The sequence below is a fragment of the Coffea arabica genome, chromosome 2c, assembly GCF_036785885.1.
Source record: "Coffea arabica cultivar ET-39 chromosome 2c, Coffea Arabica ET-39 HiFi, whole genome shotgun sequence".
NCBI lineage: Eukaryota > Viridiplantae > Streptophyta > Magnoliopsida > Gentianales > Rubiaceae > Coffea > Coffea arabica.
In genome coordinates this window covers 23,191,553-23,207,899 of record NC_092312.1, presented here as the reverse complement: position 1 = coordinate 23,207,899, position 16,347 = coordinate 23,191,553, and the positions used below count along the sequence as shown (strand labels likewise).

The 16,347-nt window shown below is 36.2% G+C and overlaps 2 protein-coding genes across 5 annotated transcripts; one reads left to right on the top strand and one right to left on the bottom strand.

Annotated features, from left to right (window-relative positions):
* Positions 1 to 4,998: 4,998 nt before the first annotated feature.
* Positions 4,999 to 7,139, top strand: LOC113726887 (nucleoside diphosphate kinase B). Its single transcript, XM_027250801.2, has 4 exons — positions 4,999 to 5,230; positions 5,628 to 5,676; positions 5,938 to 6,169; positions 6,813 to 7,139. Exons 1-4 carry the CDS (start codon positions 5,180 to 5,182, stop codon positions 6,925 to 6,927), a joined length of 447 nt encoding a protein of 148 aa, XP_027106602.1. The 5' UTR covers positions 4,999 to 5,179; the 3' UTR covers positions 6,928 to 7,139.
* Positions 7,140 to 9,120: 1,981 nt separating this feature from the next.
* Positions 9,121 to 15,647, bottom strand: LOC113726886 (uncharacterized). 4 transcript variants are annotated; one of them, XM_072075373.1, is made up of 10 exons: positions 14,955 to 15,645; positions 14,649 to 14,729; positions 13,277 to 13,386; positions 12,690 to 12,758; positions 12,448 to 12,563; positions 12,270 to 12,324; positions 11,005 to 11,125; positions 10,421 to 10,468; positions 10,220 to 10,314; positions 9,121 to 9,718 (listed from the first exon to the last, which is right to left on the bottom strand). In XM_072075373.1, exons 2-10 carry the CDS (start codon positions 14,671 to 14,673, stop codon positions 9,617 to 9,619), a joined length of 741 nt encoding a protein of 246 aa, XP_071931474.1. In that variant the 5' UTR covers positions 14,674 to 14,729; positions 14,955 to 15,645; the 3' UTR covers positions 9,121 to 9,616. The 4 variants fall into 4 exon arrangements, with proteins under 4 accessions (XP_071931474.1, XP_071931475.1, XP_027106601.1 ...); XM_072075374.1 differs by lacking the exon at positions 14,649 to 14,729 and having other exon boundaries at positions 10,191 to 10,314; positions 14,955 to 15,647; XM_027250800.2 differs by lacking the exon at positions 14,649 to 14,729 and having other exon boundaries at positions 10,421 to 10,447; positions 14,955 to 15,646.
* Positions 15,648 to 16,347: the final 700 nt, after the last annotated feature.

Below are 16,347 nucleotides of genomic sequence, written 5' to 3'. Positions count from 1 at the left end.
CTGCTCTTTAGTTGAGTTTTCAACGTGTATTTTGGAAAGGCATTATTGTTTTTTTAACTTTATCTGTGAAACGTTTTAAATTATGATATTTTTGTTATTACACCATAGTCATCGACAGAGTTAAGCAACTATTGGTGATTAAGGGGATAATCATAACGTGATCAAACTACGAGCTGTGGTTTGTATTACGGACAAATTTCAGGAAAGGTAAATATAATCAATCCAAAATAAAAGGGCAAAATACCCTTAAAAAACCGGGGCCGGGAAGAAATCGAAATAGAAAGAACAAGTGAAAAAAGAAAAACAGTGGCAACAGATGAAACCATCAAATAGCAAGAAAACCTTTGTGCTATATGAAAAGGAAATTTACCTACAGACCCGACAAGCTAATGATTTCGCGTTTAACATTCAAAATGGCAATGGATAACTTTCTCTAGAGATTAGTACAACTTGAAGCAATGAGAGGTAAAGGCAGGTATGTATGTTTGTATGTGTGCAAATTTTGCTGAATTCCATGCAACAATAATGGCAATCCCAATCAGCGTCAAAAGTCTTCCAAATTTCATGATGATAGAGTGTTGCATCGGATATTTGGTAGGTCGATCACTTTGTCTCGCTTCTTCTTGTCCCCTTGTGTCCATTTTTTTTTTAGTGGGATTTTGCTTCAGAAGAAGAGTGTTGGAGTACTTGTTGCAACTTTGAACTTATGTAGGGAATGTTCTACAGGTGAAACTTGGCATTCCTTCAACAACTCTTCATCAACGGTTAATTATAAGCCCAGAGATCAAGTTAGAATAAGTTCAGTGATTGATTATTAGTTCAATCATACTCTGCCCAATCTTGTCTTGAGACACCATTTAACCACCCTAATAAATAAAATATATGAGAAACAATTCGGTTTTTTTTTTTCATTTTTTTCCACTAACCTATTTTTACTTCAATTTCAGCCTTCATATATTTTTCTTAAATTGGTTTCACTTCAGCCTTTTGTAATAAAACGTATAAACCTAGGTTTAATATTGGAGTAATGTTCGCAAAAGCTCTATTGTTTCATTAATAAAATCAGGAGAGAATTATAAGAAACAACTTCACGAGTTCGACAAATCTGTAGCACTTTGAGATTAAACACTTCAATTTTATAGCATATAGTGATATAGACAATTATATTCTACTAGTGCTAATTTAGAAATAAATAAAGTTTTATGTAAATTAATTTTATATGATTTTTTAATTAAATTAATAGTTGTTTTTATAGTTATACTTACATCTAGTTACGTTGGTAATATGTTCTTAGTCGAGTGGGATTTGATAAAGAAGAATGTAGGTGCTGAACATATTTGGATATGAGATTATTTGAAATAATTACTTTAACATTTTTTATGATGTGACGTTAATAAGATAAAAGATTGTTGAAAATATAAAAAAAAATTAATCAAAAATTATAATTGTGATGCAAATAAAATATATTTGAAAAAAAATATTACTTTTCAAACACCTGAATTTGAGTGTCAGGTGGGGGCCTACCTAGACACCTGAATTTGATCGTGAGGGTAAATTTGATATTACAAAAAAGTTACTGGAAAATGTTTGACAGCACCTGAAGTTATTGTACAAAGGTTCCAGCCCAAGCCTTTTTCGTATATATCATCAGTCCAACTTCATTCGGATTCTTCAAGCTGTCTGTCTTAGTTGTTTCTCAGATGGGCTTGTTGTATTAAAAATACTGGGCTTAGAGACGGTAAATGCAGACAGTTAATGTCTGATGTTTTCAAATTAGGCTACTTTGACTTTCAAAGATTAAGCCCAGGACAGAAAAAATGGCGTAGGAGAGCCCAGAAGCCATCTAAATCATATGCACCAATTTGTGGGGGGCAGGGGTTTGCAAGTGGGGGGATAGGAATTTGGGAACCATTCTTCGGCAAGTCTTTTAATCACCTCCGTATGCACCACATTGTAAAAAGTGTCATACTAAGATAGGTTGTTTTTGATAATCTAATTCAATGCTTAAAACAAATTTAGTGGATTCAAATTTTAACATGTTCAATCGTGTTTGATAACTAAAAGTAGAATATTTTAATTAATTAAGTGGGCCTAAATTGCATAGGCCAAACTTACTCCAAAGAATATGCGATAAACTATTCACTTATCATTTAATGTATTTATGCATTCAAATGTTAACATTTCAGTATTTATAATTTAGTAACTTAATTGATTCATATTTAAAACTTAAAATTCTATATTTCATACTATGATTTGTCCTTCAAAATCTTTTGAAATAATTTTTTATATTTAATATTTCTTATATATATCAACATATTTTGACACTTAACTCATAAATGAAAAGTTTAGTATTATATATTTAAATATATAGTTATATATCTATGTATATATATATATAGGTATAGATTAAAGAGCCAAGTCTACGTCAAATTTAAATCTAATAAGGCTCGAACTCGACTTACATTTAATTCAAACCTAATATTTTAGATCTAAACTCAATCCAACTGAAAGAAAATTTCAGCATTTAGGCTTATCAGGCCTTTTCTCTAGCCGAACAAATTGACCTAAGTTTTTAATGTGGTTGTAATTCAAATAATTTAGTGGAAATTTTCTTTTGTGGGATTGTAAGTTGTAGTTTAGTAATTATGTGACATTAGTGGATCTATTTCGCTGAACGTGTGATGAGTAGTTGAGATGGAGTGAGTTAAGGATGAGGAGTTACTTAAAAGATATTTAAAAAAAAGGAAAATTTAAAAAGTGACAGAAATTATCGTACCCACACGGGAAAGTTGCACCATAATTTGAAGGACATAATAATTGCGGCACTTTACATCTTAATGACACACCTTGAATTCTTCGCATATTTCACGGATTCGGTTTAGGAGCCTATTCTTCCAGCTGGATCCACTATTCCATTTGTCTTTCCTTTTTGTTTTATTAAGGGATAATTTCAGAAACCGTCCCTAAGGTTTCTGACAATTGTAAAGAGTTCTCATTAAGTTTATTAAATTACACCTACCTCCCTTATTTTTACTGTTTATATAATAATATAAACCCAAAAGGCTATTTTTTTTTTCAAAATCCTAAACTACCCTTTTTGTATAAAAATTATTTTGCCAATTGTTTTCTTCCATATTTCAACCAAAACCCACTATACTAACAAACTAGCCTAACAAGTAGTTTAGTTCTAAATTCTAAACCCAAACAATTCCATCATCATAGTCACAAAATTTCTTCTCCCAAAGCATGCATTCAATTTTGAAAACTGATACATCCTTTAGATATATTCTCACCATATGGTTCTATAGAATGGTCAAAGTCACAATCAATTGCCTTATGTTTGCATAATTTTCAATATAGAATGCCATAATTTTGTTCCATATAAATGACTCAACTCCTACTACACGAGCCACATTATGGTCTTGAAGAAAATCCTAAGGGGAGACTTAGGCATAGATGAGATTACTCAAGTTTAAAGGAAGAAAGACATCATTATAACTATAGAGATCTTTAAGAAATGAATTTTGCCAAAAACCAAAATTCTATTTACAACTAATTATATCTTAAACTTCAAATCGAATGCTCACACATTCTCAAAACAAAATAATCTAACCTACCATCAAACGTTCCAAACATGTTAACATCTTAAATACAAAAAAGAAACTCTATTTCTCTAGCGAAACCACAATCAACAATTGTCAAGCATAAAAAGAAATATAAATGTATTTATTAATATCTTAAAAAAAATTTTGGATGGATAATAGACAAATTAGCAAGTTTATCAATTTCAATCCCTCTTCTTCTTTTAGGCAATGATTGCATTATTTGTTCCAATATTATTGTGTCTCTTCATCTTCTTTTAGTTTGATCATAAAATCGAATTTGATAGAAATTATCAAATCTAATCCCTCAATTAAACTTGTCATTGGTAATTTCAAAGAGAAAAAAAGAAGGAATAGGAATATACAATAGAGTTTGAGGAATCATTTGTAGTATGATTGGCTGTAGTTAACAATGATTGGTAGTAATTTGAAAGCAAATTATAGGAGGAAGGAATTAATGGATAAAAACAGAGTAACAGTAAGTGAAAAAGAATCGTCGTTGGTTGTAACTTGTAAACAGGATAGTCAAACAAGTCAGGCTTTTTTCTTTTTCTTTTTAATCTCATTTCATTATACTATGAATTATTTATTAAGTGAAGGTTATTATAGTCATTTTATTGAGACAAGGGAAGTTAGTGTAATTTATAAATTCTAAGAGGAGCCAAGTGAAATTGTCATAAACCTCAGGGGAGGTCTGTGAAATTATCCCTTTTCTTGAATGTCTACTTCTCGGAATAAATGCTTTTCAGGAAAAGATATATATATCTAAATGGTCCATTGGAAAAGTTAAGATTGATGGTTCAAGCAAGACAATTATTTTGAAGGATCAAATTAAAATGTTTTAGTTTTAAACATTGTTATTAAATTCGATTCGACCAAACAGTTCAACCGATCAATCGAGAAACTGGCCATGAAATCGAGTTGGGTTATTAATTTGATCGTTTGAACACTAAATTCGTTGACTTGTCAACGGACCGATGGTTCAACTGGTCAACTCGGTAGAACTGAACGATTTTATAAGAAACCCGATTGTTGCGTCAAAAATTTTCAGAAGATGTTACAATGGTGATTCGACTGGTCAACTCACCACTAGTTGAACCAATAATCTGTTGACTCACATCTTTTACTGAATTTCTCTCCAGACCGAGTTTTATAATGATTTTAAGGTACACTAATCCATGAAACATTAATATTAATTTTAAAGGTCCAGTTATTTTTATTCATTTTGAGGTACAAAATTAATTTGCTGATTGCCCACGAAAGTGTACAATTTATGATGGTTGGTTGTCAAATGTCAATATAGAACGCATGGGAAGGTGCACGTAATAAATCTCTGATTTTATTGGAATTAATCAAACAATAAAACGATCTTGTTAAATTCCACACACACACACACACAAAGGGGAAGGAAATGGGGGGAGTGTCAAGACGGAATATTCGATTGATTTTAGGGTTTGGTCTCTCGGGTCTAAATAAATACTCCTCCTGCTTTACCTTCGTGGCCTCCTAGTTCACAGTCCTCATATTTTTTTGTTGCTCACTAAAGTCCCAAAGAAAACAAAAAGTCAAAAACAAAAATGGAGCAGACATTCATCATGATCAAGCCTGATGGCGTTCAAAGAGGCCTGGTTAGCTTCGTCTTTTTATTTTCATTTTTTTCTGTTAATTTTGCTCCGCTTATCTTTTGTTGCTCAACTTGCTTTCCAACCTATGTTTGTTTAACCATATTTGGAAGCTGTAAAATCTCAAGAATTTGATAAGATTTTCAATATCTGTTGCATGTGAATCGTATGTGGGTTTTGTTTAGCATATGGAATTTTTGGGGGGGGGGGGGGGGGGTGGGGGCTCTGAAAGTTAGTTTGTTGCAGCTGGGAAAGTGAAATTGGGCTTGAAAATTTGCTGGGTTTATGACAGTTGTTGAGAGATACAGCTGATCTAAGGTTTTTATGCAGAAAATGCTCAGAATATGGAATTTGTGTACTGCTGGTGTTTACTGAGTTCATTTTACCTTATCCTCTGTTTCAGGTTGGCGAGATTATTGGCAGATTTGAGAAGAAAGGATTCACCTTGAAAGGTAAGTAGTGCAGCTTTTTGTGTTGTTTATCTATTTTTGGTTTAAAAGCACCCGTCTCTGTTGTTGAAATGTTGTTCTTGGAAATTCTGGCACCTATGCATGAAGCAATTTTCCAGCTTATATGTTGATATTATGGTATATTATATTACCTGATATATTTGCTGATGGTGATGATTGTTGGGAGTTTTGCAAATTATGTTTCTACATCTTGACAGCCTAGATTGATGTATCTGCTTTGCTTTGTTATGGATTATGATGAAGGCTTGAAGCTCATCACTGTGGACCGTCCCTTTGCTGAGAAGCACTATGCTGACTTGTCTGCCAAGCCATTCTTTAATGGATTGGTGGAGTACATCATTTCTGGCCCTGTGGTCGCTATGGTTTGGGAGGGTAAGAATGTTGTGACAACTGGCAGGAAGATCATTGGAGCAACAAACCCTGCAGAGTCTGCTCCTGGAACAATCCGTGGCGACTTCGCTATTGATATTGGCAGGTATGATTGCTTCTTATCTAGTTCTGGTTTTATGTAGCTCTTATGTCGTTAGATTGTACTCTTCCGAGAGCATACTTTTTCATCTTTAGCATGTTAAAGAGATTCTTTATTGAAGCTCTGTATTATTAATTGTTAGTTTTCTGGATGTCCAGTGCTAATTGTCAGATTTGTTTGAACTGTCAAGACCTCCTGCATCTGTTCTGAGTGTGTTGCCTTTTTAGTTCAAGGATGACTAGAAACTTGAATGGTGTTTATGTGCAAGAATGAGAGACAATGCCTTGTTGCTATGTGTTTTTCTTGGTGTTTTGGGGGTCATGTCTCATCTGACTGAGGTTTCCCTGCTTTGGAGAAAGTTCCTCTGGCTGCTCTGGCAACATTACTGTTTCTTCTTGGCTGCTAGCAGCTTGAGAAGAAAGTAATTTGTTTTTTATTGGCATGTGTCCCACACTAAATTTTGGAAAGAGATTCACATATTGTTGAATCACAATGTGTCACTCATGAGGTTGACAGTGTCCTATCTGTTGGCTATGTATTCTAAGTGATACTTGGTCCTATCCTTTCTCACCAATCAATTGCTCAAGAATTTAGATAATAGTGGCAAATCCTTGTATTGATGCGTGCTGCATAAACTTGGTCGTTTCAGGAATGTTATTCACGGAAGTGATGGAGTTGAGAGTGCAAGGAAAGAAATTGCTCTGTGGTTCCCAGAAGGAATTGCAGAATGGCAGAGCAGCCTTCATCCTTGGATCTATGAGTGAAGAGTCATCTGATGCTGAGGTTCTCAACCTATTTGCTTAACGTATATGTGATGATCCCTTGCATTAGGGTATTTATAAGTTTTGACTTCGGTCGAGTTTGGAGGCTTGATGTTATGCCTCTGAGATCAGATTTTAGCTCTGGTTATGTGGAATTATCTTGATATTTATCATGACATTTGCTACTTTTCGTATTGAGTTCTGGTTTTTAGATACGCTTGTGGTCCTTGCTATGTTGATTGTGGTTTCCTATCTCGTCTTTAATACTTAAAAACTTTCTGGCGCGCACGAAGAACATTTTACAGCGTGTTCTCTTGGCTCTCTCATGATTGCGCCCTGTGCGTACAAGGCAGATAAACCAATGCAGTGAAATGTTTCACTGGGAAGCTAGTTTAATTAGGCTCCTGTTATTGTATGGCAAACCTAGAGCAGTCTTCTGAGAATTCCCAAAGGGGTTCAGATCGGATTGTCAAATAAGAGTGGTTAACCTTCGTTCCTAACCGATTTTTTCCAGTGGAATGGGGACATAAAAGGTCCCAAGTATCCAGGTTGCTTTACGTCGAGGTAGTTAAAAGGGTCGGTCCAAATGGCCTAGTTCAATTAGATCTGTTCCATTGTACTCGACCAAAAATGATTGCGCATCAGGAAGACTGGTAATTGGATGCATTTAGGAAGTGATTGCAGATGCCAGGAACTCTTAGGTAATTGAATTTGAACGTATCTAATTACAGTTAGTACGAGGCAGGCAAGGAAGAATATGAAAGCGATAGCAACTGCTTGCAGAAAGACGTGAAAAAAAGCATAGAAACAAGCAAGGGAGCTCGCGTCAAAGACAATGACAGATTGTCATTGTCTTAAACTCAAACAGGAATTTTAGAAGCCATAGCGGTTAAAAGATTTATCAACCTCCACCAAGCTTAAGATAATCGTCTCGCAGTCTACAAAATTCAACACGTAAATCATAATTTTCTTCCCCAGAAAGTGAAGTTCTCTACAAGGATAGCCTGCTTACAGATTTATGATCATAACCATGCTAACATAACATACTACAATTCAAAAGCACACCATGTTCGACTTCTCCACTCAGTCAATCTCCCTTCAATCTACTTGGAGAATTCCTCGAGAACTTCTGCTTCAATTCTGCAATAATCTGCCTTGCCTCATCAACCTTCAAAAACCCGGTAAGCATTCCTCAAAATGCTAATTCACGAACTTATAGGATAACTATCTTACAAAATATCAAGATAAATAATAGTGAAATGCCCTTAGATTTATTTGTGATCTTTGAGGAGCCGTATGAGGTGAAAATCTCACGTACGGTTCTGTCCTCCCATCCGGCTTAACCCTACCCTATCAATCTCATCCAATATTTTATAAGTAAAACTTGTCTCACCGGACTCTAAACACGCTTTGAACATCCAATTATACGTATCCAAATTGGAAAAACTCCATAAAACCTCGGAACGACACAGAAATCTGCTTCGTTTCCTTAAACTCCTTGCCTGAAAAGAAGCCACATAGCAAACTGTTGAGTGTTTTCACAGTTCTCTCGAGGCCCATTTCGTGCATTTCCTTGCATCATTTAGCATCCAGCCTTCCCATAGAGGGTGAGGACATGCGAAATGCATCACTCTGATTTCTTGTCCTGCCAGGTCTTGCACTTTTCAACAAAATCCCGAATGCCATCGAAGTAATTCAGGTTTTTAAGCTTGGAAATCGCGGTCGAGGTGGGCGTTGGGTGCGAGAAAAGCAGCGCCGCAGATGCCGTTCTGGGTTTAAATCTCGGTTCCCAGGAGTGTTTTTACAACGATTAGGGACTCGTTTTTAGTTAGTGAGGGGGTTGTTATCAGAGTTGGGTTTCAGGATCTACGGTGGTGAGGGATGCCCGTGTCTTTGAAGAATGATTCGTCGGAGCTTACTGCTTAGTCCGTAGCGCCATTTCCACTACGGTCAAAGATGGATTTACCCCATTACAGGCTTGCAGCGGATACAAACACAACTTTTCAAACCTCTTCCTCTGTGTTGGACGCCATTATAATTCACACGAATGTCACAACTCACAAATGAGATGTTACTATAAAGACAAAAAGGCTCCCGCAATAACCTCAGGATCTTATTGCGTTAATTGCACGCAGGCACCTGCATGCATAGTAGGAGAAGATATCCGGGGTCAAATTAAATGCCAGTCAAACGGAATAACATGAATATGCTCCAATTTTCATTGATCTCCAAGAGAACGAGGACTAAGCGAAAACAGGAGTTGCAGGTTTTTCACACTGGCTACCACTACATTGTTAATACAGAGGCATGTTTACAGAATCGAGAAAACAAATACAGCTCTTATGTACTTGCAGACAATAGGGAAAGCTGGAAAAGACATCTGAGAGTATGCAATACTTGTGCGTCTGAAACTTCAACATGGTTGCTTTAGTTACTCAATCCACACCTGAAGCATGGATCTGAATCCCGATCTCTTTTGTACTTCCCCCAAAATAAAACCGTATTAGCAACTATGCAACTCCAAGAATGCTGTAATCCTGGAGAAAAATGTATCACGGACAGACAATCTAAGCCACAAACTAAAAAATGGAGAACCTGTGAATGCTGCAACCAGAACCAATGGATTGCGAACATTTTTGCATGGTACCCATTTTTATAACCATTTCTTCCCAGAAAGTTACAGATACTACCACTAACGACTAAGAAGTCTGTACGAGGGTAAGTCTTCAAGACGAGTTATGTCTTCCTGCAAAAGCTCATTTTCAAGCTGGCGACGAGTGGCTTTCATCACAGTCTGCATCAGACATGGAAAGAGAAATAAGCATTCTGAACAACAGAACAAGTAATCCAAAATTTGACGACCCAAACATACTTAAAACTAGCAATATTTCCTAGAAAAACACCTTACAGATAAAATCTTACTATAATAATAAGTGCAATAAATTTACAAAATTACTGCCTCAGGTATTCCGTTTATCAAAATCCATTTGCCTGCTTTCATTTTACCAACTATAAGAGGTGGAGGTGGTGGGCAAGGAGGTAGACTGGAGGTTCTGATCTTAGTAAATATGACTGGTGAGTGTATGGGCTATGAGTCCACAATTTTCCTGAATAAACATGGAATAGAGCACCAGAAACACTAAGAGCTCCACCACCATTGATAAACAGCATATACATATTACACACGATAGTTTTCAGCTAGCAAGCAATGAAGCTAAAACCAACTCCTGAGAAGTATAACTTTAATAAGACATGTTCACTATTACCAAAACTATTCACGTTTGCAGATACATACATTGAAGTCCATGTAAGATGCATGCATGGCAAGCCATTGATTGTCCATCAGCTTGAATGTGATGCAATATAGGAGGTCAAATGCTGATTCATTCTCTGCTATGCAAAAAACAAAAAGAGCATACATTGGTGAGATCCAACCTCTAGTTACATAGCAAGGAAAAGAATTGGTTGACTGATCAGCAGAGCATGGTAGCCTTACCTGCAAGAAACTTCAAGAAGGTTGCTCCTACAAAATTTCGTGGTTTCACTATGAATTAACAGGAAAAACTTAATTAACAAACAGGAAGGCCTGCTAAGAAATCAAAATCAGAAAGTGTGCCTTGATGCAGAAGTTATTCCAACTCAGAATACATTCAGGAATGGGTGCTTTGAAACTTTTGTGACTAAAAAAGATTATACCCTGCATACCTCATGATATTTATCTGTACTTCTACAATAAAAAAAGAAATGGTCTACCAGGGAGGGTGGGGTGGGGAGAGGGAACCCCAACTGCACAGCCATGGAAGCTTAATTTGAAATACCATGGAAAAGAAAAATCATAACATGCAACTTTGCAAGCTAATCTCAGCTTTATAAAATCATCATGCCATAGGAAACATTAACATCTATCACACACGAAATGCAGGACAAGAAACGAAGCCATTAATTGTGGAAATGTTTCAACCAAAGAGCTTCAAGACAATCGTTCCATGCACATGCACACCAAAAATATCAGCCCACTAGTGGTTTCACTCTGAGCAACACCAGATGTCAAAAATCAGGCAATGACAACAATTTGCAAACCTGCTTCAAGATCCAACATCTGAATCAGCATGAATGTGATGTTCACTCCAGCAACAGCAAATGGGTACTCCCACATAGCCCGGTCACCTTCTTGCTTGCGAAGAAGATCCTGGAAGGATTTCTGCAGAAAGCCAGGCATTCAGTATTATGAGCAACCAATCAAAAACCAGATTGAGACTTCTCCAAGCACATCTAAGTATATAAGGGAAGCGGCTCAAATCCAGCTAGATACCTGTACAGAATCTTAAAGAGAAACTGTCACTCTCTCCAAAAACAGCCCCCATCACTCTTTAAGTAGTCTGAGATACCACTAGATATCTGAAGTAAACATCTATTTTACAGCCAAGCTAAGTCGGTAAAGAGATGTAATCACTTTAGTATAGGTATCAAGAACATGACACCCCCACCAAGTATTGCACATCAACCAGTGAAAAGCAAAGTCCCATGAAATGTCATGGTCACATCACCAAGCACATATTCCCACTTGAAACAGGCAAAAGCTAAACATACTAAGTGAACTTATTTGCACATTCAAAAAAGGAAACCACAAACAATAAAGAAAACCACAGAAAGAAGGCACTTGAGCCCATCATTGACTACAGGAAGAAACAAGAGCTAATTGTTTTTACCAGTAAACAGAAGCTGATCCAAGTAGAGTGGTGACAAAGAACATCCATGTCTTTAAGAATACCAAATTATTCAACACAATAGCAGGAGGGATAACATTTGCTATTCAGTATCTGTTTCCAAGGAAATGACACCTTAAAGACCCTATATAATCCTATCCATCAAAATTTCTAGATTAATCAAGGATGAAATAGCACATTCTCATGTTGTAGATATTTGCCAGCATGGACTGATATTGCTTTTTACGCTTCTGAATGAGGACCAAGCAGTATGGCTGCAAATGGTTTTGCTAATTCTTCTCATTTAACTAGAAATATTCATTAAATCAATTTTTAAAATTTTACGACAATGGCTTAAGAAGGTTTAAACCAAATGATTCATCAGGATAGTAAAAGTCAAGGTGACAGAAAAGCATTAAAGAAAACATTAGAAATGTTCAAATACTGAACCAGATATAAATCAAAATCATAAGACAAAAAAATATCAGGAAAATGAAGCCATTCTGATTGAATAAACACAAATGTATTCTCTGCCTCTTTCCAAGATTAACATTATTTTTGCTTCTCACTCTTCTTTTTGGTTTTTTTTTTTGGGTGGGGAGTGGGGAAGAGAGAGAGAGAGAGAGAGAGAGAGCATACAGGGAAGTTCCTGGCGAAGTACAACAAGTTCTCTAGGGATATGAATCCACCACCTCTGACAAAGAAAGTCAAAGATTAAATGTAAGGATAATATAGAAAAGAATGAGGTAGAAAAGAAAAATGATAGAATTATGGGCACTAGCTTAAAACATCAATCCTAAAAATGTAGGAGAATTACCTAAAGTCTGTGGATGGATCTTTTCCTTGCCAACCCATTTCCTTCCACTGTTCAGATATTAAACCATGCAGTTGTTCCCCTGGAAAGGCAGCATACCACAAAGCACGTAAAGCTTCCTGTGACAAGAAATCAATGTTGTTTGAGATAATGAAACGATACAAGAACTATCAGGAACATACAATTCGTATACAAAATAGTGAAACAGGCCTGAAGTATTGAATCTCCTAAACCATAAAGTGCACCTGATGCTCAACATTTGAGCTGTCATATGGAACATCTATACGGTTCTGCAGCCTTTGCAAGCATTCCTCCTGTCAAACCAACAGTGCACAAAACATTGAGATATTAAAAATGATGCTAAAACATTGCTGACATACTTTCAGAAGCAAATATTAGATAATCAAGGAATCACATTTTTAGCTCTTATGTAGACTTTCATATTTTTGGGCACACACAGATACATAAAGCATCTAGTAGATAAAGACACGGATGTCACTTAATCAAGTTATGCAGAAAAGAAAAAAACACCCCTACATACAGTTCCACCATATAAATCTGCAACTTTAGAAGAATCCCCCTCCCTCCTGCCACCCAAAAAGGAGCAACAAATGGACAGCTGGCTGACGCACATTAAGAGACAACCTATAACAGCATGTGAGGAGCAAAAGGTCCAACAAACATGATAACGAGATGAGAAGATGGTTTAGTTATTCACCGGCTAGTTAAACATTAGAACAAACAATGCGTGCAACGTTGCAATTTCTTTGTCCTTCGGAGACCAAAAAAGTAATGCCTGAACGTCAGACTATTTAATCCACGATGTTATTACCTGAGCAGGTGTCAGATCAAATGATGGGCGAGCATCACTTTCTCTTCTCTGAGCACAAACACAAGAAAGACCTCTTCCAAGCCACGCTGCAGATCCTGCGACAACCTCCGCTGCGACAAAACAAAACGGTTGGACAAAGAAATCCAAATTTGAATGCTTCACACTTTCTAGAATTTCACAGAACAGCAACTACCAAGAACAATTTGCATGTAAAAAACAAAGCGAAGTTTAACTAAAAGATAACTCAATCCAAAGAAAGACACGATGCCACTATATTTCAAAATCAGTTTCTTCATGGTCATATCTTGAGAATGATTGTCCCTACAAGCAGTGGGGACGGCTGACAGTGCTATGTAATCGACCAAGGAATAAATGTTGCAATAGTAATTAGACAAACTGACATGCAACATACTTAAGTTCCCTAAAAGTGAATGCAATCTGAAACACTTTCATTGGAAGAACTAAGGATTATTCATGAACTTAGCATAAAGACAGATAAATGCAGACAGCAAGTTGAATACAGTGTTCACGGGCAGAAGTCTGATTGACCATCTGCAATAAAACATATTCAAGTTGCACTATACCCTTTAAAATTCTTTGACATGTTCTACAAAATGCAAGACAACCAACCCAGAGGGAGAGAGAGACACACACATGCACAGAGACAGCAATGAAGCCAGGAAAGCCCCAACAAATTTTACTGCATTACAGTGGCAAGAAAAATATTTGGTATGCCAACCACCTTTGCAGTAAGAAAATCTTTAGAGAAAACTATTTCCTTGACCCTATTTTCCCAGGAAAATGAAAAATAAGAAAATTTTCCTGTTAATGGTACCACAATTGGGACTGAAATCCCACAGAAGATCTGCATGCACCTCAGATAAGATCCCAATTCAAACCTATGTCATACAATATGAGCATGAAAAAAGCCAACAAGCAATCATCTAAGAACCATATTCCTGAAGACATACATTAAGCAGTTGATCATTTTCCAGATATTACATCCAGATTGCAATCCGACTCATTCTGTGAATGCCACAACACAAACTCGAAATTGTTAATCAGGAACAATGTGAATCCACCTACACATCAAGCTACTGAGACATAACTGTGAATCAGCTAAATGCCTTCCCACGTTAACATAATTTCTGCACATCAATGTACTAATAATGTATCACCAAACAGTACATTTAGTTGTGCTATTTACTATTGAACTTGGCAGTCAAATTATTTTTTCTGGTCGGAACTTGACTATCAACTGGGAGTACTAAAAGAGTCCAAATGTCAGTAAACTCCTTCAAAATGTAAAGAACTAAAAAATAATCGGATTAAACAAATAGTACATAAACTGCAAGTAGCTGCAGAAACTCACCACAAGTGTCAATGCAAGTAGGCATCAACAAATCTAAATTTCAATTTGACAGATCCAAACTTCTAGATTTTACTCCTACTCCTGACATCAATCGAAGCAATTCATAGATGCACGTACATAATCAGAAGATAGCAAAAATTACGACCATATGGTAATATAGGAAAAAGTTAGGTGAACAACAAAAGGTACTTAATTAATTACCACAGCTGTACGTACATAAGCACGACATGTATACGTATTTTTATACGTATACCGATATACGACATAAATTTCAAAAAAGGAAAACGAAAAGAAAAGGAAATATACCAGAATGGCAAGTGTTGTTGCTGCCTCGCTCAAGGCCTTGAGAAATCCTCCTCACAGCTACAAACGATCCCCCTCCTCTATCATCCATCACCATTTCTCCTCAAAGAAAAAAATTCACCACAAAAAAACTCATCGTCACCGCAAATCTGTGCCTCTTTTAACAAATGCTCAGCTCTATCGAATTCCGCCGGCGACAGAAACTATAACTAACTTCAACGCCGTCAACAATTCACCAAAATCCAAAGATCTAGAGGATTCGGTGCTGTAAAAAAACCGTTTCTCCAGCCGATAATGGCGAGCAATTTCGTTTCCGCTAGGGTTTAAGATCCGCCAACGCCACCGTCACCGCCTCTTTATTTACGCTTACTTCAACTCCATTAAAGCAAATGCGCAGAATTTCCTCCACTCTCCTCTCTCTCTCTCTCTTTCTTATCTATCTCTTTCTATCTGTTTCTTTGTGCGCGAAGGCGTGCGCAGGTGTGTGCTTGTTCGTAACAGTGATGTCTATATTTATAGAAAAATTACTTTGTATGCATAGGCTGGCGAGTACATATATATATATATATATATGTATATATACATACACACACAGATTGGTGTGGGAGTATAGCTGCGTGCGTTGAGGAAGGTTGATGTTAACTATTCTGCGTGGTGAGTGGGTAGTAGTTTTGGTGCGTGAGTGTGTGAGAGATAGAGAGAGGGAATGGCGATAGTGTGTAACTGTTGGTTAAGAAAGGGAGAGTGAGGGGTGGGGGGGCCCAGGGCGTGGGACAGGGAGGGGTGTAGTTTATTATTTTATGCGAGCTAATATTGAGAATTTTGGGAGATGATCATGGGACCGTTATTTTTAGGGTTAATCAAATGGATTTTAATTAATTAATTAATCAATCAATTTGATTTCAAGTCTAATCACTTTTTAATACAATAAACTGCTTTCTGTGAATAATAGAATAAACAACTATATAGTAGTTTTTAACTTTGGATTCTTTTTAACGTGTGCCCAACACATTAACAAAAATCTAAAGTTCACATAATCTATCATTTATGTACACATATTAATAATTATTACCTTTTTTTTTGTATTTATATATTGAGTTTTTTTAACTCGTATCCTTAGAGCACTCATTAATATATCTAGTATTAACCTAATTTACCACACACATATACATACTAATAATTATTATTCTCTCTTGTATTTATATACTTACCCTATTTAATCTTACCTCATCTCCCTTGTATTTATTTATTTATCTTAATTAATTTTATATTTCTAAAAATATAACATCTGAAATATATTTTAATTGGGTACTTGTTAGACAAACCATTAATATTATGTTTCAAAAAAAATATGATACCTGAGACATATCTTAATGAGCACCCGTTTGACAGATCC